At 36.9% G+C, this 26,757-nt stretch overlaps 1 protein-coding gene across 4 annotated transcripts in view; it reads left to right on the top strand.

The window, feature by feature from the left end:
* LOC127410309 (mitogen-activated protein kinase kinase kinase kinase 2-like) overlaps window positions 1–26,266 on the top strand; it is a 39,087-nt gene extending 12,821 nt beyond the window's left edge. For 2 of the 4 annotated variants that reach the window (XM_051645509.1, XM_051645529.1), the window contains exons 12-32: window positions 1,352–1,459; window positions 1,813–1,891; window positions 4,528–4,586; window positions 7,797–7,843; window positions 7,938–7,976; window positions 8,166–8,199; window positions 8,299–8,452; window positions 8,540–8,709; window positions 16,500–16,541; window positions 16,754–16,838; window positions 17,025–17,104; window positions 17,377–17,437; window positions 18,921–19,044; window positions 19,153–19,211; window positions 19,355–19,458; window positions 19,995–20,178; window positions 21,383–21,451; window positions 21,541–21,627; window positions 21,778–21,848; window positions 22,017–22,072; window positions 24,017–26,266. In XM_051645509.1, the coding sequence (XP_051501469.1) occupies window positions 1,352–1,459; window positions 1,813–1,891; window positions 4,528–4,586; window positions 7,797–7,843; window positions 7,938–7,976; window positions 8,166–8,199; window positions 8,299–8,452; window positions 8,540–8,709; window positions 16,500–16,541; window positions 16,754–16,838; window positions 17,025–17,104; window positions 17,377–17,437; window positions 18,921–19,044; window positions 19,153–19,211; window positions 19,355–19,458; window positions 19,995–20,178; window positions 21,383–21,451; window positions 21,541–21,627; window positions 21,778–21,848; window positions 22,017–22,072; window positions 24,017–24,104 (1,800 nt within the window). In that variant the 3' untranslated portion in view covers window positions 24,105–26,266. Of the gene's footprint in view, window positions 1–1,351; window positions 1,460–1,812; window positions 1,892–4,527; window positions 4,587–7,796; window positions 7,844–7,937; window positions 7,977–8,165; window positions 8,200–8,298; window positions 8,453–8,539; window positions 8,710–16,499; window positions 16,542–16,753; window positions 16,839–17,024; window positions 17,105–17,376; window positions 17,438–18,920; window positions 19,045–19,152; window positions 19,212–19,354; window positions 19,459–19,994; window positions 20,179–21,382; window positions 21,478–21,540; window positions 21,628–21,777; window positions 21,849–22,016; window positions 23,981–24,016 lie in introns of those variants that run through there. The other 2 variants (XM_051645517.1, XM_051645525.1) reach the window with 2 other exon arrangements.
* Window positions 26,267–26,757: the final 491 nt, after the last annotated feature.

Here is a 26,757-nt window from a genome sequence, read left to right as displayed (position 1 = left end):
ACCAAAGACAACGTCAGAGGCGTCTTACCTGGGCTAAGGAGAAGAAGAACTGGACTGTTGCCCAGTGTTCCAAAGTCCTCTTTTCAGATGAGAGCAAGTTTTGTATTTCATTTGGAAACCAAGGTCCTAGAGTCTGGAGGAAGGGTGGAGAAGCTCATAGCCCAAGTTGCTTGAAGTCCAGTGTTAAGTTTCCACAGTCTGTGATGATTTGGGGTGCAATGTCATCTGCTGGTGTTGGTCCATTGTGTTTTTTGAAAACCAAAGTCACTGCACCCTTTTACCAAGAAATTCTGCTGACCAGCTTTTTAAAGATGCTGATTTCATTTTCCAGCAGGATTTGGCACCTGTCCACACTGCCAAAAGCACCAAAAGTTGGTTAAATGACACCAATGGTGTTGGTGTGCTTGACTGGCCAACAAACTCACCAGACTTGAACCCCATAGAGAATCTATGGGGTATTGTCAAGAGGAAAATGAGAAACAAGAGACCAAAAAATGCAGATGAGCTGAAGGCCACTGTCAAAGAAACCTGGGCTTCCATACCACCTCAGCAGTGCCACAAACTGATCACCTCCATGCCACGCCGAATTGAGGCAGTAATTAAAGCAAAAGGAGCCCCTACCAAGTATTGAGTACATATACAGTAAATTAACATACTTTCCAGAAGGCCAACAATTCACTAAAAATGTTTTTTTTTATTGGTCTTATGATGTATTCTAATTTTTTGAGATAGTGAATTGGTGGGTTTTTGTTAAATGTGAGCCAAAATCATCACAATTAAAAGAACCAAAGACTTAAACTACTTCAGTCTGTGTGCATTGAATTTATTTAATACACGAGTTTCACAATTTGAGTTGAATTACTGAAATAAATTAACTTTTCCACGACATTCTAATTTATTGAGATGCACCTGTATATTTTTACCGCCTTTAGAGATGTAATTGGCCAGAAAAGTAAACATGGCAAAATAAATACTTGTACTGTAAATCACCTCCTTTTGACCCTTAAATTGATAAAACCCATCCATTTTTGGTGCTGTATAATATGGTGTGTATTTTTTCAAATCAATTTTGGAGCCATGATCATTGTAGGATATCTTACTCCGTTTCTATATAGCTGCTTAGCAGATGTCTGTAACAGATCACAGCCATTAAAGTATACGTATCTCCTTAAAATATCTGATCACTTGTTTTCTTCTCTCATTATGTTAAATTATCTGCTCAAAGCTATTCCATACTTCAAAACAGAAATAATAGGATTCAAGAAAACCTATGATATTAGTCGTTTTCTGTATTTCTACAGAAAATACTTCTAGAAATATCGAAAATTAATGCTGCTTTCTTTCTCCTCAGCACCCGTTTGTAACACAATTACTGACTAGAAAATTGATGATTGAGCTGCTGGACATGGCAAATAACCCAGACCTTCACCATTGCCCCAGCTTTGATGAGCATGAAGAGGTCAGTAAAGTCCTGAAAGCTTGTTTATTTATTTTTTCATCTGTCTCTTAAGAAAAATATGTGACATTCATAGAGCAACGCAAACTGGAATTTCCAAAAAGTTTTGTCGAACTTTTAAGAATCTTACTTTCAAACAGAAGTGATGTTTCCCAAAACAATTACATTGAAGAACATCATGGGGCAAAATCAGTACGGCAAAAGATGCAGGGTTGTTGGGAAACTTTGCACTTTTAATGAAGTCAGCAAAACTTTCAATGCCTTTTCCAAATGTGTGTCAGAGTACTTCAGAGTTCAGCTTGTCAAAGTGCACAAAGTTTTGTAGTGCAATATTTGTGTTTGTGTGCATGTTACAGACAAATGATACAGCCCCAGATAAAATACAGTCTAAAGGAAAGCATATGCCAGTGGAGAGGAGTTTATCCGAAGAACAATGTGAGTTCTGGTTATTAATGTCCTTTTGCATTTACATTTTTTAAGTTCACACAAAACACAGATATATTCTTCTGATCAACATACACATTTAAATTGTATTTCACTTTTGTCTATACAATTATTATTATTATTATTATTATTAGAGTTTTATTTAGTTTAATATAGGATAGGATAAGATACTGAGATAAGATGGGATGGTTTGGTATGGTATGGTATGAGAAATTAGAATATTAAATGTACTAAGAATTTATTATAATTTTCTGTAGAAATGTAGTAATTAACTATTTCATGTATTTTTATGTTTTTATTTGTACATTTTAAAGTTTGGTGTCACACAAAAGTCAGTGCCATGTTTATTTTCATTCCAGCATGATTATCAAGTTAAATGTATGGATGTGTAGCGGAGGAGATGCCTTATAACAAGGCAGCTATTGAGCATAGCTACAGTGATGTCAATGGGCACAAAACTAATAGAGCTGGTACTGTTTAGCACATACCTATGGCATGTGTCCTTCTCCACCCCTCACACGCACTCACTCACATGAACTGAGGCCAGTGATCACATTCAAGGCCAAGCAGAGAGTGCGATATGTGTTATCGTGTGGCAAGTCAGTGGCACAGTTACTAAGAAGCCATTGTGACAGGTCTTGTCTGTAAGATTACAGCATTCACAGGCTTATGCAGACAAGCCAGACAGACAATGAAGCTTCTCTAGGGTGGAAAGGAAGTGATGTACACACTCAAATCAACAGTGCAGCTAAGCATACAGAAACATGATGTTTTTGGTGGTCTCGCACATATACACCCATTCACACACATGCACATACTTACAGGGTTACATTTCATATCAGGTGTTCATAATCAAATAAAAAACAGGATCACTGAATATAGACTAATATTGTCCATATATATATATATATATATATATATATATATATATATATATATATATATATATATATATATATATATATATACACAAACATGTACGGTGCGTTCATAAAGTATTCAGACCCCTTTTTTTCACATTTTGTTATGTTGCAACCTTATGCTAAAATGTTTTAAATTATTAGGTTTTTTTCCACATCAGTCCATACCCCATAATGAGAAAGCAAAACCAGATTTTTGATAACTTTGCAAATGTATTAGAAAGAAAAAAACGGAAATATCACACAGACATATGCATTCAGACCCTTAACTCAGTCCTTAGTTGAAGCACCTTTGGAAGCGATTACAGCCTCAAGTCTTTTTGGGTATGATGCGGCAGGCTTTGCACACCTGGATTTGGGGATTTTCTGCCATTCTTCTCTGCAGATTCTCTCAAGCTCTGTCAGGTTGGACAGCCATTTTCAGATCTCTCCAGAGATGTTCGATTGGGCACAGGTCCGGGCTGTGGCTGAGCCACTCAAGGACATTCACAGAGTTGTCCCTAAGCCACTCTTGCATTGTCCTGACTGTGTGCTTAGGGCCATTGTCCTGTTGGAAGGAGAACCTTCGGCCCAGTCTGAGGTCCTGAGTGCTCTGGATCATGTTTTCATTAAGGATATCTCTGTATTTTGCTGCATTCAGCTTTCCTTCAACCCTGACCAGTCCCCCAGTCCCTGCCACTGAAAAAAACACCCTCACAGCATGATGCTACCACCACCACACTTCACCGTTGGGATGGTATTGTGCAGGTGATGAGCGGTGCTTGGTTTCCTCCAGACATGACGCTTGGAATTGAGGCCAAACAGTTCAATCTTTGTTTCATCAGACCAGAGAATCTTATTTCTCACAGTCTGAGAGTTCTTTAGGTGCTTTTTTACAAATTCCAAGCAGGCTTTCATGTGTCTTGCACTGAGGAGAGCCTTCCGTCTGGCCACTGTGCCATAAAGCCCAGATCGTTGGAGTGTTGCAGTGATGGTTGTCCTTCTGCAAGTTTCTGCATGTTTCTCCCATCTCCACACATGATCTCTGGTTCTTAGTCACCTCTGTTACCAAGGCCCTTCTCCCCCGATTGCTCAGTTTGGCCGGGCGGCCAGCTCTAGGAAGAGTCCTGGTTGTTCCAAACTTCTTCCATTTAAGAATTATGGAGGTCACTGTGCTCTTGGGAACCTACAAGCAGACTAATTCTTTTGTAGCCTTCCCCAGGTCTGTGACACAATCCTGTCTCTGAGCTCTGCAGGCAGTTCCTTTGACCTCACGGCATTTATGCAATATGCATTTTCAGCTGTGAGAGACCTTATATAGACAGGTGTGTGCCTTTCCAAATCATGTCCGATCAACTGAATTTGGACTCCAGTCAAAGTGTAGAAACATCTCAAAGATGATCCAGAGAAATGGGATGCACTTGAGCTAAATTTCAAGTGTCATAGCAAATGGTCTGAATATTATGTCATTGTGATATTTCAGTTTTTTCTTTTTAAAAAATTTGCAAAGTTATCAAAAATCTGGTGTTTGCTTTGTCATTATGGGGATTGATGTGAAAAAAATAATTTAAAGCATTTAAGCATAAGGCTGCAACATAACAAAATGTGAAAAAAATGAAGGGGTCTGAATACTTTATGAATGCACTGTATACAATATATATATATTTTATGTAACAAAACATGCAGATAAATAATATGAGTAATAGATTTGCTTATTGTTTGTTTCAGTTGACCAGGTCAAGTTTACCCCTCCAAGGAGGAAAGAGACTGAACCCTACCCTGACCTGGTCAGTTTTATTTCTCATTTGGGTGAATCTCACGAAAAAACACAATTCAACCCAAAATGTAAAGAAAAATAAGAAGTTATGTTTAAAACCATTAAAGGAACAGTTCCCTCAAAAATGAAAATTCTTTTAAATTGTACTCACCCTCATGGCGTTCCATATCCTTACGATTTTCCTCATTCTGTGGAAAACAAAAGGAGATGTTTTAAAGGTGCACTCAGTAATGTTTTTCTTCATTTAAAGAGGCACTCAGTAGTTCTCTAGCTAGCGTTAGCATTGCTCTTCTTTGTGTACTTTAAGTACCAATATGACTGTGGTGTTAGATGCTGTACTGCCATTTATTGATGTGGATCAGCATGATCGTCACTGCTGCCCCCTCCAGCTCTGGAATATAATTTGCATCTGGAAAATGTTGGAGTTTGAAGGATTTTCTAAAGTTATTTATTGCTACTATAATATAATTGCTTTGCCTAAAAACAAAAGTCAGAATTCAAGCAAAAAGACTTCTACATTTGGACAGATTATTATTATCCCTCATATCAATAATCTTTGGAGACTAAGTTTCACATTATTTCTAAAGACAGTTATTACCTTTAATAGATAACTGCTTTGCGTAAAATAAACCTAAATTATCTAGCAATACAGTATGTCATGGTAAAGGAAAAATTAGAATAGTTTTTGATTATCAAATTTAGCATGTCCATGAAAAGTGTATTTGGCGAACTTGTTTTGTTTCCAAGCAACCAAAGTCATGGTTTACACAAAATCTACAACAATCGCTGTGCCAAGCTACTAAACGAATGAAGACAAATGCCATTTCATAGAGGTGGAGGTAGATGGGCCTCCCTTACTATAGCTGTGATAAAGAAAATAAAATGACACGTTGCTTTCCGGTTGCGTTTATAAACACCGCTGAAAACTATCCATTACTAACATATTTTGACTACACACGTAATTTAAAAAAGTTCGAGGGAAACTTGTATGAGTTTTCTATAAATTCCACTGATAGTATTTTAGAGAGTGGTCTAAACAATTGATAATTCCTTACCTGTCCAACAAAAAAGAAGCAACATGAGCATCTCTACTCAGGTTTTTCTCTGTCATCAAATCTTTCCACCTTGTGTATGCCGTACTGATGTTTACTCTAGTTTTTTGCCTTTGCTGGTCTTTCTGTCTTCTTGTTTCAGACCTTTTTCGCTTCTTCGGCAGTACAGCTACTGAATCTCCCGTTGCCTCTGCTTCTAAAGCACGATAATAAGTATGCTCCATTATATTCTTTTTGCTCTTCGCATCACCAAACACTGTGCTAAGCATAAACATGCGTATCTACATAGGCGGCAGCCAATGAGCGCAAGAATTTCTTCTTTGACGTTTAGTAAAACACAGCGGACCATGTCATTTCAACATGGCGAAACACATTGAAGGGGGTAACCCACACCGTGTATAATAAAAACTTGTACTTTTTTGTAGAAAACTATTATGAGTACAGTCTTCATCTCATGTGAGTGTACACCATTCAGATCACTCTTCACAAAAACACAATTAATTCGTTAATGTGTAAAACTTTTTAAATTAGCACCAAATTACTGAATGCACTTTAAAGTTTTACTTCTAATGAAATAAATAGTAATTTTGAAACATATGTATAAAATCATGACCACTCATGTGAGATTAAGAGTTCAGTCATAACAGTAACCTTTTAAATCTATTTTATTCTAAATGGAGCAGGGGCGCCTCATGGGGCAGCCATGTTAGCATCACATGACCAGCTGAATACAACTCGCTTAAACTCAGTAACTGCCCTGTTATTGGACACTTTCATTCATGGGTTAAATTAATCCAGACTAACTGTTCATAGTGAATTTCTACAATGGGATTGGTAACTGAAAATGACTGTGTTTGAATGATGCAGCATCCAGACCACTAGGTGTCAGTGTGAGCCATACTACGACATACTTCAAAAAATTACTGAGTGCACCTTTAATGAATGTCTTGGGGTGCTTCTCGTTTCCTAAATTTTGCTTCCTCGTTTCCTCGCTCATCCGTCCTCGAGCCAGTGACATGGAAACCGATCAAAGTCCGCCATCATGAAGGACGTATCAATTCGCTAAATGCACCACGAGGAGGCGAGGATCGAGGAAGCTTACCAAGGACGCTTGAGCGAGGAAACCTAGGAGCTTCCTATGTGGAAGACTTTTTGGGCGAACCACCAACACATGCATAAATTCTCCTCCCCCTTCACATCTGACACAACAGTTTTAATTCATGCTTCACCTTTGCGGTTTAAATAAACCATAATTGTCACATACTTTAACTGTAAATCTTCAATTATTAGGTTTTATAATGAAAATATCAGTTTATCAAGTTTCAACAATATAATGGAAAGTGCTCCGATGTAATGCAGCTGCGCAGAGACGGTGCTCTGAAGTGACGCGTGAGTGAGCAGGACATTCCATTTTACAAAAACATCTTCCTTTGATTCCTCTGTCCTCATTTCCTTTCCTTCCATCCTTTCCTCATTTCCTAAGTGGGCGGAGCAAGGAAACGAGGAAAGGAAGCAAGGAAAGGAAACAAGGATGCACAATTTCAGAAATTAGAAGCACCCTTGTTCGTATTTTCAATACAAAGACGGTGGATAGCGCCTCACTTCAAAGCTTAACAAGGACCCTAAAGTATCATAAAAGTAGTCCATGTGACTTGTGCATCATATTTCAAGTCTTCTGAAGACATACATTAGGTTCTGTGAGAAACAACCCTTTTTACAGTTTAAAATTAGGTACTTTCCACTGCCATTATTTTGAAAAGATGGACCACAATATTCTTTAAAACATCTCCTTTTGTGTTCTGCATGAGAAAGTCAAACGTGTTTGGAATGACATAAGGCTGATTAAATCATTTTTGGGTGAACTATTCTTTTAAGATTTTTAGCATTGTGACTTGACATGTTTTCATGACAATTAAGCACATTTGATCCCATGTTCTCATTACTGTAAGGTGTCCAGATTTTGACATTTTGACAATTTTTATTATTTTAGTTTTTTTTTTTATCCATTACTCTCAGTGGTGATTGTCATTAGATTCTCATAACCTAGAGTCAAACAGAGAAACAATACACAAACAAAATCTTATCCCACTTAATAGAATATTTTGTCTGTTCCATTAATTGATAGTTATATCTCTGAGAAGAAGACTGATGTATATTTATGTTGTTAGGGGTCTTGCGATGATTGGAGCATATCTGGAGATGAACCAGAGTCACCGTAAGAATTGATACATTTAAATAGACTTATAATTTTATTGCAGCTTACTGTTACTGCAAATAATTATTACTTTGGATGATGTTCACTGCTGCAGAGGTCTGTTGGAGAGTGTGGAGGAGGAATTGCAGCAGAGGTGGGACATGTTCTGTGTTGCTATCTTGTGGAGTTGTAGCCTACCTACAGAAATTCCAAATGTGCCATTTCTGTCATCTAATACAAAATAAATATCACACAACATCATGACACAATGAGAAATGTTTATACATAAACAATTAGATTTTTTTTTGTCATTACATTGATTCAACTTGATCTCTTTTTTTAGGAGTTTGACAGTTAAAAGGCTGTCTTCATTTGAGGTATGGTATAAGAAATTGAGAGAGAAAAAAACAGAGCAAATAAAATGTATGATTAGATGACAATTAATGTAAGGATGTAAATGATTTGTAATGTTACAGTGGAGTAAAAGGAAGAGTGGACTGTTCAGCCCACCACCCGTCACTACTACAGCATCACTTCCTCCCATGAGATCTTTAGACTCTGATATGGAGGACAAAGACCTGACGCTTCGACCAAGTGCTACTCTGTGCCCTGACACTGCACCAAAATCAGGTATTACTACCTGCACATATACACAATACATGGTTAGTTCACCATACTACTTCCATTATAACAATGTTTTATTTATTTCCTCTACAGTGCTGTTAAGGTTTTCAGGCAGTCAGGATGTGCGGCAGTGGTGCAGTGACCCTTGTGTTCCTGATGGGAATGATACACAGGATCAACAGAGGACTCTTACAAGAACTCTCAGCAGAGACATGCCTCTCTCTCCAGAGTGGAGCACCATGAGGAAGAAAATGGAAGACTCTGTGAGTTACACAATGTTACATATAACAAATAAAACATTTATACTTAAAATTACATGCTGATACCCCACACAATTTAACACACCTAAGCTAAATGAATGTTCTTATTAGGATTGTCAATCATTAAAAATATAATAGTTTACCTAAAAATGAAAATTCTGACATGGTTTACTCACATTCAGATCATTCTGATTCTGATTCATGTCATTTCAAACCCATATGGCTTTCTTTTTTCATAGAACATGGAAGTTTTATTGTTGCTCTCAAACTTCAAAAACTACATAAAAGCACATTAAAATTATCATAATATTGGTCCTTGAAAGTTTTGTATTATATGTACAATATATACAGGATTTCTGAAGCCACTTTGTGCTTTGAGAAAAAAAAAAAAGAAATATATTTTTTTAATTGTTTCATCTTTAGTAAAAATTACAAAATTAGTATTTTGTTGGGTGAACAAATCCTTTAATCATGATTTTTTTGTTGTTGTTTTTTATTGATTCCAAAACAGACAAAAATAAATGTAACCACAAAATTATGCATTAGGTATCAACTTATAACCCTTTATAACCCAAATACTTAATGCCCTGTTTGGGCCACTGGAAGGCGCCCAGCTGGAAGGCCATTACTGGGCAGTACGCTGTCAAAGCCAAAGCTTCAGATTTAGACCAACTGACTTTGTATCCTGAGAACTTGGAAAAGGAATTAATAATTCTGTGGAGGCAAGGCAGAGATCTAGTGGGATCGGAGGCGAATAATAAAATATAATCTGCGTAAAGCAAAAGCTTATGCGGCATACCTCCCGCAATCACCCCTGGAAAATCATCCTCCTTTCTTATCGCGGCTGCTAATGGTTCCAGGGCAAGACAGAACAATAATGGGGAAAGAGGGCAACCCTGCCAAGTGCCCCTATCCAGAGTAAAGTAATCTGAAATTAATCCATTTGTTTGTACCGCTGCTACAGGGTGTTTATAAAGTAACTTAATCCAACCAATAAATGTACTCCCGAACCCATTAATTTCCAAAATCTTAAAAAGGTAATCCAATTCTACCATATCAAACACCTTTTTGGCGTCAAGTGAGATGGCAGCGACCGGAGATTGTTCATTCGCCACTGACCACATGATATTGATGAGACGCCTGATGTTATCAGAAGAGCTGCGGCCCCGAATAAACCCTACCTGATCTATATGTATAAGAGATGTCATAACCTTACTTAATTGGTTAGCCAACATTTTTGACAACACTTTTACATCTAGTTGGATCAGGGAGATTGGACGGTAACTTTTACACTCACTTGGATCTTTGTCCTTTTTAAGAATCAGACTGATCCTGGCTTGTGTCATGGTTGGAAACTTCTAACAAAAGTGGAGCCAGTTCTGTAGCATAGGATCTAAACAATTCTGCGGCAAAACCATCTGGCCCCGGAGCCTTGCCAGAAGGTAGGGACTTAATTACCTCGTCAGGCTCCTCCAAGGATATCTCAGAATCAAGAGTGTTTTTTTGCTCAGTCTTCAGTTTAGGAAGATCTAATGGTTCCACAAAGTTTCTAATATCTTCATCAGTAGACGAAGACGTGGAACTATAAAGATCAAGATAGAATTCTTTAAAGGCATTATTAATATCAATGGCTGAGGTAAAAATTTCACCACCAGCAGATTTCACTGAGGGAATGGTAGAAAAGGACTCTCTCTGCTTTATATATCTAGCCAAAAGTTTTCCTGCTTTGTCCCCCGACTCAAAGTATGACTGTCTTGCCCTGAATAACCAAAACTCCACTCTCTGCAACAAAATAGTATTATATCTATATTTCAATCGGGTCCATTCTCTGAGGCCATCAAATGACATATGGCGCTTCACAACTCCACAAGTTCTCGTGCTTTGGATTTTTTGATGAATGAGGCATAGTGTATGATCCAACCCCTAAGAACCGCCTTAAGTGCCTCCCAAGCCATGCCCACAGAGGATACCGAGGACCAGTTGGTCTCCATATAAACATTGATTTCAGTCTTTAACATTTGTTGGAAATCAGGATTTTGCAAAAGGGATACATTAAGGTGCCAACTATATGATTTCTTTTTCTCTATATGTGGCAACACCTCTAAACTCACCAGGGCGTGATCCGAGACTAAAATGTTTCCAGTTGAGCAATCAACAACAGATGAAATGAAGGATTTGGATATATATATATATATATATATACACGTATATAAAAAATCTATTCTAGAATAAATCTTATGGACTGATGAAAAAAATTTATAGTCTCTACCAGATGGGTTCAAATGTCTCCAAATATCTGTAAGACCAAGATTTTTACAGATCTTGTGAAGCGTCAGTGTCGCTCTAGGGGGTTTACACACTTTTGCTTCACTATGATCAAGGACTGAATCCATCAACAGATTAAAGTCTCCTCGCAATATTTTATCATGAGGGGTGCCAGCGGCTTGCAACATCCCTTCAAGTCTATAAAAAAGTCCTGATCATCAGCGTTAGGTGCGTAAATATTAGCCAAAATCAAACTTTGCCCCTGAATTTCTGCTAAAACAATAATGACTCTTCCTAATTTATCTTTAATCTGTTTGAGATATTTGAATTGTAAATGTTTATTTACCAATATAATGACTCCTTGCTCTTACTTGAGCCAACACTAAAGAAAACATGTCCACCCCATATCTTCCCAAATTTTATCAGCTTCCTGCGGGGAAAGATGCGTTTCTTGAAGAAAGACTATATCATATTTCTTACGTTTAAGAAAAGATATAACCTTCCTTCTTTTTATGGGGTGCCCCAACCCATTGACATTCCACATGGAGAGAGATAGTACACTCATATTAACAACTGACTCATTGATATAATAAAAAAAATAAACTGTGTGTCAAAAACAAAATTATGAAGACCACATTTCAAAATCAGTGCAACAATAAACCCCCGAACTTCCCCCCGAACAAAACAAACAGAGAAAAGAAAAACGTACACATTATCCCAGCGCACGACAGAGCCAACCGGCATCAATCCCTCTAAACTCAAAGAGTCCATGTACGCCTATGAGAGCCCCCGCGACAACTTTGCCATCGGATTGCTCAATTTTGCCTCACAAATTTGTAAGGCAAAATTACATAACATCAAATATTTTGTAAAACAAACCCCAGCCAATAGGCAGAATAAACACAAAGAACATGTAGACACATTCACAGAACTGTCTCGAAGGTGTGTTCCTTCACAAAACAAATTCCAGCCGATATAGAGCCGTTCAGTTTCCTTGGTCAGACAAACGAATCTTCAGTGAGCCAGCTAATGAGTGCAGCAGATGACATAATCATTCCAATGTCCCACGAAAATACTCCACAAATCGTACTCCAGCCAACAGGAGGCATAAGCACAAGGAACTGACAGATTCATCCATAACTGTCCCGAAGTAATGTTATTTAACAAAACAAGCTCCAACCGCTAGGCGGAACCAGCACAAAAGGAAACGAAACACGCATCCCGGTTCCTCGGATGGTCAAGAGTCAATTCACTTGGAGGCCGCATAAAAGTATATCCCATGATTTACACAGTCCGCCAACTTTATAAAAGACATCCTTTGTGTGGGCATGTAGATATTTTGCGGTCATCCGTTCACTGTAAAAGTGATCTTCCGTCAATGCAAAAGTTTCTTTAAGGAAAAGTGTTAATCCACAAAATAAAACAAACTCCAACCACTCGGCAGAGCCAATGCAAAAGGAAACAAAAATGGCGCCCAGCTTCCTCCGAAAGCCATAGTATGTACAGTGAGTCAATCCACTCACAAGAAAAACACCCAATGGTTACTCACCCATTGTTTCAATAAAAGACATTGCCTGATTGGGACATGTAAATACTTTGCTGCCATCCTTTGTGTTTATTCTCAGTCTGGCTGGAAACATCAGAGCAAAAGTGATCTTCCACTGATGTAAGAGTTTCTTGCATTCCCTAAACCGATCGCGTTTCTGTCTTGTCGAGTTCGCAAAGTCCGGGAACAAGAAAATATTGTACTTCTTCCAAGAAAGATTTCCTTTGCTCCTCGCCTGGCGCAATACAAGATCTTTATCGGATGATCTCAAAAATTTGTCCAGAATCGATCGGGGCCTTCCTCCCTCAGCAGATCTGTGAGCTGGGACTCTGTGAGCTCGCTCGATTTCCAGCTTGCAGACTTGGGAAAAGCTCCTCTAGGAATTTCACCATATCTCTGCCCTCCTCATGCTCAGGAATTCCAACAATTCGAATGTTAATCCTGCGGCTTCTATTCTCAAGATCTTCAAGCCTTTCAAGAACACGTTCCAAATCAACTTTGGTCGTGGGCGGATTAGCGGCTAATTCCCTCTCTGATGACTCCAAAAAATCGATTCATTTTTCAACATCTGTCACTCTTGTGACTAGCTCAGAGAATTTTTTTCCATCGCCGTAATCGATCAACGTATCACAGCGAGATCCTCCAAGTCCGCAAGTACCTTCGTCAACATCACCAACATGTTGGACAGTTGACGCTGGATTCCTTCTCCCACCGCGCCATCCAAATCGAGTCCCTGGTCCACAGGCCTGTCTGGGCTTTCATCTTGAACACGTAAGTGTGTTTTAATGTCTCCAGAGCCCGAGGATTTTGACTTCTTTGCCATGTTTACCTCAAACAGTAAATGTGTAACTGGGTGTATCGAATTTCACCGGATTATATCATGAAAATAATTAAAAACAATTGGCAAAGTGCGCAGAGCTGTCTCCCACACGTCTGCCCTTTGCATGGCGTCACCGTACTCTCCTCTCCTTTAATCATGATTAATATCATATATATATATATATATATATATATATATATATATATATATATATATATATATATATATTTGTATTTAACATGTTAACACATTCAATTGCATTTTAAGGAAAGAAAACAAAACAATATGTGTGTTGTGTTAGTCATAATCATAATGACACTTTCCCTAATTAAGTTTTACCAGTTTCATTTATTAAAATATTACTTTAATGGGTTGATTAATTGGATGTCATTACTGTCAGAAATGAAATTGTGTTACAGTAATTCTAGGCAATTCAGCACCATGGATAGAACCTGGGACTAGAAAGTTTTTTAAAGGGGTAATTTTTTTTGATAATTTTATTATCTTCCCTGAGGTCCACTTAGAATGTTTTTTTGCACCAAACAATCATAATTTAGTCATATATAATAATTTTCCACACTGTCTCTGGCCCTCTGTCTGAAACGCTCGGTTTTAAGCTACCTGGCCCTTTAAGACTTCAGTGTAAATGCACACTGTTGGGATTTGCTAACATCATGCAGCCCTTCCAATACAGGCAAATTTGAAACGTAATCCAAAGAAAATGAACCAACTCCACACAACATTAAAACTACATTTCAGGGTTAACACAAAACGTACACCCAACACATTTCATCTGAATGTATCAAACTGCTCACTCAAGCACAGCATAAACTATCAAACATTCATGACAAATGAAACATTCATGAATTAAATTGGTTACTTACAGTTTTTCATCCAATAGTCCAATTTTAACTGCCCCATCTTTCAATAACAGTTCTTTTGCAAAGCTTGAATCATATTGTGACTGTTTCACAAGCAATTCACACTGAAATATTCTGAATACTCAAATGTAATACAATACACGGTGATGTTGGATGCTTCAGCCGCTTCAACAGGCCAAAGCAGAGACGCTGGTCTTCACATCTCACATTTTCCCGGTTTGTTTACACACACATCGCCGGAAACACATCAAAACGATCAAAGATGTTTACAATTTTACAGATGGGTGAAAAAACAGTCCAGGACACCTTCCAAACAGCACAACAGCAAGACAGCGCAGCTGAATAAAACACAATGGGGGATCCTTTTTAAAGTTATAACTTGACATTGCGTCTTTTAAAAGCAGCGCAAGATGTATGATAATGGTCAAAGTCATTCGTCTAGTGCACGTTTATGTAAAAAAACATTTAAATCCAAACAGGCACATGAAAGTGTCCTGTGTAAATTCACTTTGGATTAATCTCCCATGACAGGACAATCTCTCACCTTTTCACCTGTGTGACTGACTGAGCACCAGTGGGCGGGGCCAAGGGTGCAATCACGGAAAAATAGGCGTTGCATATTCAGATGTATTTGGTCCTTGTGATGTCACAAATTCCACAAATTCCAAACAAGCCATTTTTGCAGCTTGGTTTAAATAAATGCTCTTTTTCTGTTAAGGAGGAAGTTTTCAGTTCTGAAACTTACAGTATGTTTTTATAGTACAATGACCCAGGCGCAGCGCTAGGGGTGGGCTTAAGCCCCGGATGTTTCAGCAAATGCCCCGAATGTTTTTATAACCTTGTTCTAATCACCGAGTTTTCAAACGCGCAGAAAAACAAAATCCTTATTAGAACAGCTATTCTGCTCGCTGCGCATCAAACAGTGTCTTCATTCACTCTTGACAAGAACCGTCCAATCAGACAAGAAGTACTGATTGACATGTAAACTGTCCAATCGTTGATAAGAAGTTACATACGATCCAGCCAGTGATATTGGAAATTTTGGTTGTAATTACCTCAATGTTTTAGAGACAAATGGTTCGTAGGTATTACTTATGGGTCATTGACAAATTACACCCAAAATTAAAATGAGAAACCTTTTAAAAATCTAGTTTAAAACACTTATGTCATATTCTCAGAAATGTAATCTTTGTCCAATTTGGTTTCATAAAGTTTTGAAAAACCTTTATAGCATTTTCTAAAAATTAATTAAATAAATAAATAAATAAAATAATCATGTGGTGTAACCATTAAGTAAAAAGTATTATGATGTGTGTGTGTGTGTGTGTGTGTGTGTTACGTATGTACATGTTTGTGTATACTAGATGATATAAAATGAATTATGTGATTGACGAATGGGTAAGGAGTCTTTACTTATACATAATCTTTATTAATTTATGCATTTATTTGTTCTCACAAAAATAGATTCTAAAAATTCAGTACTTGGAAAGAAGTTTGGATTCACTGTCAACATAATATGAAAGAGAAATGGACAGATTTTTCTGTCATCCATGGCTGCAGCAGTGCTAATGTGAAACCTTAACTGTGCAGTACTTTTGTTTGTTAATCTAACATCTTGGAAAGTCTGGTATTCTCACTTTGTGATCATGCATTTTTGTTGATGAATATGATATAATTTTTGGATGTTCTATAGGCAGGTCCCTAATAGGAATAACAGCTTGGTGTCATGGCTCTGGATTTGTAGGTTTTAAACATATGGCCTGTGTTCAGTGAGTTTGATTAAAAATGATAATTGCATAGAACAGTATTTTTAAGGAGGATTGCGGATGATTGTCTACAGTGGTGGAATAAAGCAGTTGGTAGATCTGAAATATTTTCTGTCCAACTCATTTTTTGCTCAGGCAAACTTTTTATGTTTTGTATTCATTAACAAACAATATTGAAAGACTTTTACTTAATTTAAAAATGGACTCTTTGCCGATGTATCTTTTAAACATATTTTAAAGTGCATCCCGTGTAAAATGATGCATACATGGTCATGGATATCTGTGGGCTAAGCCCCGGATTTCCAGTGACCCTAGAACTGCCCCTGCAATGACCTCTTATATGTCAAACGATCAAGGAAAATTTGAATCCTCATGTCATGACCCCTTTAAGAAAGCTTAGCATTTAAAACACATTAAGCCTGTCATTTATTTTCTAAGCCATTAAAAGTATTACTGACAAGTTTTTGGACAAAAGGGATTATACAGAAACTGTATTTTTAACCTTTAATTCATAGAGAGCTGATTCTCATGGACTTCCTCCCACTCCCCAAGTCTATGTAAGTTTAACCATCTAATCTCATGTTCCTCAATGGGTCTATCCTTTTAGATAACAGTACATTGAGTGTGTTAAACCCATCTACTGCTACAGTAAATTTGAGTGCAATGTAACACATAATATTTATTTTAATAATAAATAATTAATTAATGACTGTTTGTCATAATATACTTCTGTATTTATGACAACTTCTTAATATTTCATCTTGCCTAGATGGGAGCCTGTTTTACCAAAGTCTTTAATGGATGCCCATTGAAAATTAACTGTGCTGAGACATGGGTTTTTCCCAAAACTAGAGGTACGGATTTACTTAAATTCTTCTGACACTGAATTTTGATCAAATTAAAATCTAATACAGTATAAATATAGAATTAAAACCAGTAAAATTAACTAGTTATAACAGAAAAGCACCAGTATTAACAGAACCAGAGAGTTATATATTTGAGAGTATTTAATATTTGATTCTTTAATCATTTCCCTCTAGATCAGTATCTAATTTTGGGGGCCGAGGAGGGTGTCTACATTCTTAACTTAAATGAGCTTCATGAAGACACCTTAGAAAAGGTACTGTTAGCTGTTACATTTGTGTATGTATATTAGCATACAGTAGACAGATAATATTATCAACAATAAAAAGCTCAAATTATATCCTTCATATATCCTAAGCTCACATGTGTTAATCATTTTATTACGTTTACATTATTCAAACATTTAATATCATGCCTTAATATTTGAATTAATACATGACTTTTTCTTATTTATGAAAATGCATGAACAAGAGTACAATACCTTATTTTAATGGTAAATATGTTTTTACCTCTTGATCTCCGTTGCAGTTGCTTCCGCAGAGGTGCACTTGGCTTTATGTCATGAACAATGTCTTAATGTCCATCTCTGGTATGTAATTTTTTTTTAAAGGTATAAATGTTTGTGCAATCAGATTACATTTCTAAAATAACTTTCACAACTAAGTGAACATACTGTATGCATGATGGGTGTTAAAGGAATAATTCTTCCAAAAATGACATTACAAACCCTCATGTCTTTTTTATGTGGAACATAGAAGGAGATGTTTAGTACAATGCCCAAGCCGCTCTTTTCCATATAACAAAGTGGATGGGGTCCAAAGTCAAGGTCCAAAAAACCCCCAGAAGACATCAGATAGCTTTGTGTGAGGAAATAAAAATGTTTGTGAAAATCTTGCTGCCGTTCGGTGAAACTCAGTGCACTCAACACTGTAAAACCAGAAGAATATAAGACACTAAGAGACCTTTGTAACAGGTAAAGGATGGGCAAGGAGGAGGCAGGAACCGGCTGAACAGTAAACATAAAGTCTACTAAAAACTCAACATAAAAACATAAGGACACAGACACACATGCAATGCGGCCACATGTGTCTCTCTCTCCCGAACCGGCATCTCCCGCTGCCCCTTATCTCGCTCTCCCGCTGATCAGCTGATTCAGCGCTGGCCATGCTCCATCATAGCCCGGCCACGCCCTCCTCCTCGTCACACTCCTCCCCCACCCGATTCAGGCCATCTCCCTCCCCATCTCTAGGGGGGAGACGCTGCCCTTCAGGCCATTCTGTCAGCCGGTGGCCCACCCCGCCTCCTGTGAACCTGGTGGGAGAGACGAGGGGAGGCGTGGGGAGAGGGAAAGGGCAAGCGGAGACACACAGAGAGAGAGGAGAGAGAGAAGAACTTGCTCGGAGGCTCCCGGACGCACTGTTGCCCGGTCCTCACTGCTCCTCCGCCCTCTGGCAGACGCCAGCTCGCGCCTCTCCTGGTGGATGGCAGCGAGTCCTCCGGCCCCTGGTGGACGGAACTGCTCCTCCCCTTGTCGGCAGACAGCCGCGGTTCCTCCGGCTCTTGGCGGCCGGCAGCGACCCCTCCGTCTCCAAGCAGACAGCTGCTCCCCTGGCGGATGGCAGTGGCGAGGACTCCGCGACGGCACATTTCTCCTCCTTCCCGGGTTTTGGTACCACTGTAACAGGTGAGAACCGGCTGAACAGTAAACATAAAGTTTAATAAAAACTCCACATAAAAACATAAGGACACAGACACACATGCAACGCGGCCACGTGTGTCTCTCTCTCCCGAACTGACATCTTCAGCTGCCCCTTATCTCGCTCTCCTGCTGATCACCTGATTCAGCGCCGGCTGTGCTCCATCACGGCCCGGCCATGCCCTCCTCCTCGTCACAATCTTATAACCATATACAGTATAACAATAAGATAAGATAAGATATAACTTTTTGTCCTTTGTATGAAAATCAGCGGCTTGGACATTCTGCTTAACATTTTATTTTGCGCTCAAACAATTCCTTTATATTATACAAAACATGCACACAACAAAGCAGTATATTATTTTTATTTTCTTAGGGAAGTCATCTCAGCTCTACTCTCATAGACTAACGGCTCTGTTTGAGCAACGTGGACACTTACAGAGGAAACAGAGTCACTTGTCTCTCGGCACCAACAGGTTCACTGATCGGATCATCCACAGGTCAGCTACCACTGAAGTCAATTTGAGACTGAAATTTTTAGTTTATTAACTCAAATGATTGTTAAATGCTGTTCATCTCATCTTAAACTCAAAAATATTTTTTCTCAGGAAATTTGCTGTGTCTGTGAAGATCCCAGACACTAAGGGCTGTCGAAAGTGCAGTGTAGGTGAGGATGATTTTCTGCCTCTTAATGAACTAATGTTCATTCTTGTTCCTGCTTCACAGAATGGACTACAATAAGCTAAAACCATGAATCAAATGTCATGAATCAAATGAATTTCCATGCAATATTTCTTCTCTCTTCATTAGCTCGTAATCCATACACAGACAGTACATTCCTATGCGCTGCTGTTCCCTCTGGACTTGTTCTGCTGTTGTGGTATGAACCATTGCAGAAGTTCATGCACCTGAAGGTAATACACTTTTCAGCTTTACTTGACATTTGTTCATATATGCAACATATTGTTTGCTTTTGTGGAGTACAAATATATCTGCATTGTTTTATGATGGTAGATAGACAGACAGACAGACAGATAGATAGATAGATAGATTACCTTAAGGAGCTACTGTATTTCTACCTGATTTAACCCTTAAAATTCGTTTTGTTGGTGTAATGTGGTTTATTCAGGGTGATTCAGTAAATAAAACCAGTTAATTTCAAAGTTATCACATGAAGAATATTTTTAGGTAAACATTTTTTTTTTACCAGTGTAAATAGGGTGAATGGATGGATGGATGCATAGATAGAATGTACAGATAAAAATACAGATACATTAAATGCACAATATACAATTTGGGATATAAGATATAAGGCACTGATCAAAACTAATAAACAACAGTTATTTCTCTACTGTAAACATATATAATAATATTTATTTATAATAGTAATATTATAATTAAATTAAATTTCTCATTACATTTTTTTCTTCTTCTCATTTTCTCATGGAAGCACATAGCTGTGCCCCTTCCAGACCCGTTGCCCATCTTTGAGCTTCTTGTGTTAATGACTGATGAGCTTCCTCAGCTCTGTGTGGGTGTATGGGAATGCCCCCTTAGAAATGATGATCAGCAAAATAAGCAACAGCTAAAGTTTGACATCATCCAACTAAATGGCATGCCAAACCCTCAGGCAGGTAGGTAAACCCCCACTTGTTCATAAAGCATGTAGATACATTAAAACAGTCATATAACTAATTCTAAACCTGCACAGATTGGGGGCTTGAGAATACGCAAAGTTCTACACACCCCTCGCCCCTTGCATATTTTTTTATAAAATAAGTTGATTATGCTTTCAGCTACTATTAAGAGTAATATATTTAATATATTACTAGTAATATATAGCATTTTTTAATATATAGTAATATATAACATATTTTATTATATGCAAATCCTTTGTGCAGAATTCCACATATTTTCTCTCACAATCATTGAAGAAATGTGGAAAACATTTGCAGATACCATATAGGCCTGCTGACTTTAACACTTTAAGCTCTGAAGGTGTTTCTGAAGATTTCCTGCATGCCCAAAATTAAAGGCTTACAACAAACAATAGAGGATAAATTGTTTGGTATAATTTTAAAGAAAACTTGTACTCTGCGCCATCTCCTGGTGGCCATATGTAATTAGAGTGAACAATCCTCTCTGCCCATATTTGGATGACTTCCACCTCTGGTTGCAGCATTCTGAATTCTAATATGATTGGTTTAGTGTACCATGAAGCTGGAAAACATACTACATAATTTCAGATGAAGTAATCTGATCCAGGAAAGCTCATATGTTTTTAGCCAGACAGCACATCATGTGCTGTGTGCACATTGTGCTTAGTGTGAATTATCTAATAATCTATGCATCCGGTTACGTTGTGTGTGGGCATGCTTTAATGGGAATCCCCTCCTCTAAGTGATGGATATTTTATGTTCTGTTTATTTTTCGTGAAGTTATAAATGAAAATGTAACACCTGTTTATATGTAACGTGTATGTCAAAGACATGTACTTAGCTATTGCTTGCTATATTTTTGCCTGTAAGTAAAACAAAGAGGCTGGTTGTATTTTACTCTTTGAGAGTTTTACAACGACATATGACACATGGCTATTTGATCAGTTTGATGTTTTTACAGAATACAATAATATGTATAGTGCAAAATTATTAATAAATTATTATTAATAATGCCTACATGCTTTGTAAAGTACAGCTTTAAAACAATACCTATTTTGTGTTGGTCAAGACTATAGTTATTAATATTTTGATAATAATTTTTTCACGGTGGGCTTAAAGGGTTCATTTGACTTTAAAGTGTGTGAATGTGTGATTTTTGTCTTTTCCTGTTTTTTCTTAGACAGTGAGACAATAAGGGCTGTACAAGTGACACAGCTGGATAGAGACACAGTCTTGATCGCACTGGAAAGTACGTATGATGTATCAATGAGTCAGGTAATAAGCCATTCACATATTACTTATATTCTAAATCAATTGATCTTTGCTGTCATCTTCCAGAAACAGTGAAAATTGTCAATATGCAGGGTGTCCCCAGCAAGGAGTTAGCATCTGAACTGGAGTTTGACTTCCCTATTGAGACTTTAGGTAAGACATCAGGCTGAACAAAAATTATATTATATTACATTACATATTATATTTTATATTTTATTAAATCTTATTATATTATTAAAGTACAAACTAGTTGCACAAGTGACATGTTATTTTATGTATTTGTAATGTGTTGTTTTTCAACAGTTTGTTTAGAAGAAAGTATTTTAGCATTCTGGAAACATGGGCTTAAAGGGTGCAGTCTGCACAACTGTGAGGTGAGGGATTGTGATGAAGTGTTGTGTGTTGTTGTGTATTGAGTGTATTATGATCCATGTATGGCTACATATTGTCATTTTTTTTTAGTTAATAGCTACAGTATAATAGTTACTGTGGATTAGAGATGTTGGTCATAATTCTAAAGTAATTCTCATGTGTCTTCATAGACAACACAGGAAATCACAGACGAAAGCAGAGTGTTTAAAGTTTTAGGCACACACAGGTATTCTCTCTCTTCCTTTGTCTCACACTGTATTTCCTTTTAAAGAAATGTTCCATGTTCAAGTTATCCTCTATAAACAGCAAATAACACAAATATCTATATATTTTTAAGCAACAATTGTTTTTCCAGAGGGTTTAAAAGCAGAAATATGTAGCTTGCCTTTGTGTTAATGCACTTAATGTATATTACAGTTTTTCTCAATCGCTTTGGCTCAATTCTTGAATGAGAATGTTTTTTTGTTTTTTTAAAACAATAAGTTCAAATCTCTGAACAATTAGTTATTGTTCATACCAGATTTGAATTTCTTATTCATTTAAGCAAATTGCACATGTTTTGGCACAAGTGTGCAAAAGAGTAAGTACAATTGTCTACAATTTGCACAATAACTCAATGCACATGGCTTGCTGATCAAAACTGAGTTGATTCTCAGTGAAATTGTCATACTTTTCACAACTTCTAAATATTCTTTCATCGTGTGAGCCATCACAATCAAAATTATCTATTCAATCATCAAAATCTGTCAGACATACATGTGCAATCCATAAACATCTATGACATGGGATGTTTGTGATGTCTGCTAAATCTATGGCCAGACCAACAAGAGCAACAGGATGTCCACCAAGAAGATGGGACTTCTTACGTACGACAAGAAGTTATGTACTGTGAGGAGGTACAATTTTTTTTTTACAGAAATACTGCAGGTTTTTTCATTGTTGCGTGGTTTTTTTTTTTTTTTTGCATGGATGTCATTTTGTGGCAATTTTCTTTTCACTAAAATGACTTTAAATGTAAGAAATGTGTAAAAATGGACATGTATATGTGAATTGTCTGTTTACATGTAACACATTGCTACAAAAATACATTTATTGTATACATACAAATGTGCATATCCTTTTTCTGCATACTACAGTATTGTACAGTATTGACTTTTCCCACTAAACTTTTACCTACTGTTGAAATCGGTATCTAAAAAGCTCAGTGTGATACACAATAACATTCAGCTAGACAAACCTGACATTCTTGTATAGTACAGTAAACAGTCAGTGTCAATAAAAATGTAGAACAAAAATGAAATTTGTATATAACAAACATTTCCAGGGTTGACCGCCATAGTGAAAAAACATCTAAACATTTTGACCAGTACGGCTCACACGATGACAAAAAAACTTTTCATTTTGGTGGCATTGGCCAATTTACTGACACAGTAACTAGGATTTGAAGCATGAATTAAATGTTCTGGGTGAGTTACTACATTTTGCAGACATGCAATAAAGTTGTGATGTCCCATAAAACAGTTGTGACAATTGCACTAACAGTTTAGAGAATGTTAAAACTGTTTCAATAAATGAGCTAAAGTGATTGAGAGAAACTGTAATTATTCAGTAAAAACCTGCTTTTTATTTGAACTGTAAAGTTCACAGAATCGTTCTTTTTGAGGTGAGAGTAATTTTCTAGGTGGAAGAACTTCTAGTGTTACAGACGTAATTCCTGTGAGTGATGTTTGCTCCATTTAAATAGACCCTTTCTGGTATCCTTGCATGTATCAAGTGAAAGTTACCAGGTTTACTGGGTTTACTGGCTTTACGTGGTCATGATATTATATTTCAAAGTAATGTACACAGTAACACAGATAAGGTTAGTATGCAATTTTATCACACTAGTCTTGTGTTAACATGTATAATGTACAGTAAACACATAAAGTATTGTTGCTTTACTACAGAAACAATGTGTATTTTAATGTTTATTGCTTGGCCCTATATATTTCCATTGCAAGTAGGTTGCTGTAACTGGGATTTTTGCTATTTTTTAAAAAAAAGCAGAGGGATGAAATCATTTGTCTCTGGTAATCTGTCGATAGATCATAACATTCATTTAATGTGAATAAACATTTAATTTATCTCTTGTTAATTTATTTGTTTACTTTCCTCAAATCTTGTTTTACAGAGACATTGTTTTACAAAGCACCCCGACTGAAAACCCTTCAGCCACTAGTAATTTATACATTTTGACTGGTCACGAGAGCAGCTACTGAGGAAATGCCAGAGGACCAGGGGTGTAAAAAGTACTCAGAAATTATACTTAAGTGAAAGTATGGATACTGAGTACAAATGTTACTCAATTAAAAGTCCAAGTATGTAGCCAAAAACATACTTGAGTGAAAGTAAAAAAGTTTTCACATTAAATTGTACTTAAGTATTAAAAAAGTAACTTTTTTCCTAGCTAGAATGAAATCAAGAGGGGAGATTGTGTGAGAGAGGACTGGTTTGTTAAGTCGCCTTTTTACTGTAACCGACGACTGTCATATTTCTCCCCCAGTGGCATTCGCAGCCTGGTCATAGAATCATGTTATAATAACTACATTTTTGCAGAATGATTTTATGTGACCTGTTGTACGAAATACGGCAATTTCCTGGTGGAATGAATACTAGAGGCGCTAAAACAACAATTAATTTTATACCCTTTCACTCAAATCATGAGTAAAACGGCAGATTATCAGTTCATAAACATTAACTTTTCGCTCTGTTCCTCACACAATGCTATCTTATGAACTCTAAGCACTTTTACTCTAGTGCATGACTCATTTTAACGTTTGCATTACATAAACAACTACATTTACAATGCAATACAAAGGACTGGGGTACGAGTCCTGAAGAGCACACGAGTCGACATGTAAGCTGAAAGTGTCATAGAAGCACCAGAAAATTACATGGTTGCTTCAGAAATTGTTTTTCATCTCACATTTACTTTTTCTGACACTATCGGTTAGGTTTAGGTTTAAGGTTTAGGGTAGGGAGGTAGGTTTTGTTGATTTAAATCTTGACAGAACATTAACCTTAAAAACCTCATCTGTTCGGGAGAACATTTCACTCTTTTTTAGTGCCACACAGTGGACATTTCATTTCTGAAGTGCCCTGAGACTTGTAATGAACCACATACATGTAATTTTATTTAGCAAAAATGTTGCCAGTCACGCAATGTTCGTTGCATAGGCGAATGCACCCACAAATTGCGATGTTAGAGCACCCAGCCCCTTGAGACATAGAGAAAGATAAAAAACATTCAAAATAAGCTTTGAAGAAAGCAACATTCTTTGAAGAATGTTGTTGGTTTTGTGAATTGTTTTCTGAGGTTTGCTACCAAACCTTGCTGTTGAGCAGATGGATGAATTCATTAAAATTCATAATAAAATAAATAAATAAAAAAAACCACAGTTTTTTTTTATCCCCTTTTCTCCCAATTTGGGATGCCCAATTCCCACTACTTAGTAGGTCCTCGTGGTGGCACGGTTACTCATTTAACTTATAGTTATTATTATAATTAATAGTTGCCTAACAAAAACAACAATAATAATTCAGCAAATAAGAAGAAGAAATACATAGATATGATTTAAAATACGAAGGCAAGTGTAGAAATAAATGACATGTACACATTTAATTACAAAAGCCTTTTGTGTGTGTGTGTGTGTGTATATATATATATATATATATATATATATATTTGCAACGTGAATGATCATTTTTGAATTCATAACTGTCCAATCTGTAGAAGTAGCAGGCGTTTAGAATAAATTTTAGGTTTAAAAAAACATCAGTGTTTCTCACTTTGTGCTCATAGTTTTGAATGAATACATCGCATTCAGTTGGGCGGTCACATATGGTCTTGTCGCACAAATATTTCATCATATCCAAAGCTCAAATCAGATCTGAAATTACGCCTCTGCAGATGGTCGGAACTCCATACAGCTGCCGTGCGACACTCTATTTGAAATGACTGACCTCTTGTCTGTCATCTGTCGGATGCAGTGAAAAGGTGGCAAAAATGTAAGGAGTTCTTTTCAAGTTTGAATAAAATTGTAAGGAGTAAAAAGTACTATTTTTTCCTTGTAAATGTAACTAAGTAAAAGTACAAGTATTCCGTTTGCACTTGAGTACAAATCCCAAAAAATGATACTTAAGGTACACATTTTGAGGGTACAGAAATTAAAGCCTGATACCTTGGCACTTTTGATTGTCCCTCTAAAGGTGTTTTCTTTTTTGTTGTTGATGTGCTCTAATAAAATACCTTTGTAACACAATGTGGATTAATGATTTTTGGATTAAGCATCTGCCTTTAAGTTAAGAAATAACATGTTAATTTTGTAATGAATGGACTATAATAATAATAATAAACAGATGCAGTGCTGATACAAGCATTACCAAATGTCTTATTAGTCATGTCCTTAGGAAAATACTTTAAAGCCAGTCAGTTCACTGGCGGCCATCTTTGAAATGCTCCTGGGAAGATATTTCCAGTCATGAAAGTGCAGCTCCTATCTACTTGAATGGGGAAAGACCAAAATCTCCTAAAGGGTTGGTCAAGATTACGATCAAAGAACATATTTCAAATCAACTGTAAAATCTGACAAAATTGATATCATAAAATGTGCTTCTTTACCACAGATTACATAAAAAAAAAAAAAAAAAAAAATCAATTTTCCAGGTTTGTATAGCTAATGTGCATGCTGGTTCTAGAGTTGACTGACAGGCGGGAATTCCTTTCTACAGTACATCTGTTGACCATTGGGCGTTCCAATTTCTCCCATTCATTTTAATAGAAGTGGTCCATCTCTGCTAAATAGTCTCTGCCTAAGACTGATTAACTTGTTCATTAAAATGCTTTGTGACAATACAGGGAATGGAAGAGCA

Source organism: Myxocyprinus asiaticus, chromosome 2, assembly GCF_019703515.2.
Source record: "Myxocyprinus asiaticus isolate MX2 ecotype Aquarium Trade chromosome 2, UBuf_Myxa_2, whole genome shotgun sequence".
Taxonomy (NCBI): Eukaryota; Metazoa; Chordata; class Actinopteri; order Cypriniformes; family Catostomidae; genus Myxocyprinus; species Myxocyprinus asiaticus.
This window is presented reverse-complemented; position numbering and strand designations above follow the sequence as displayed.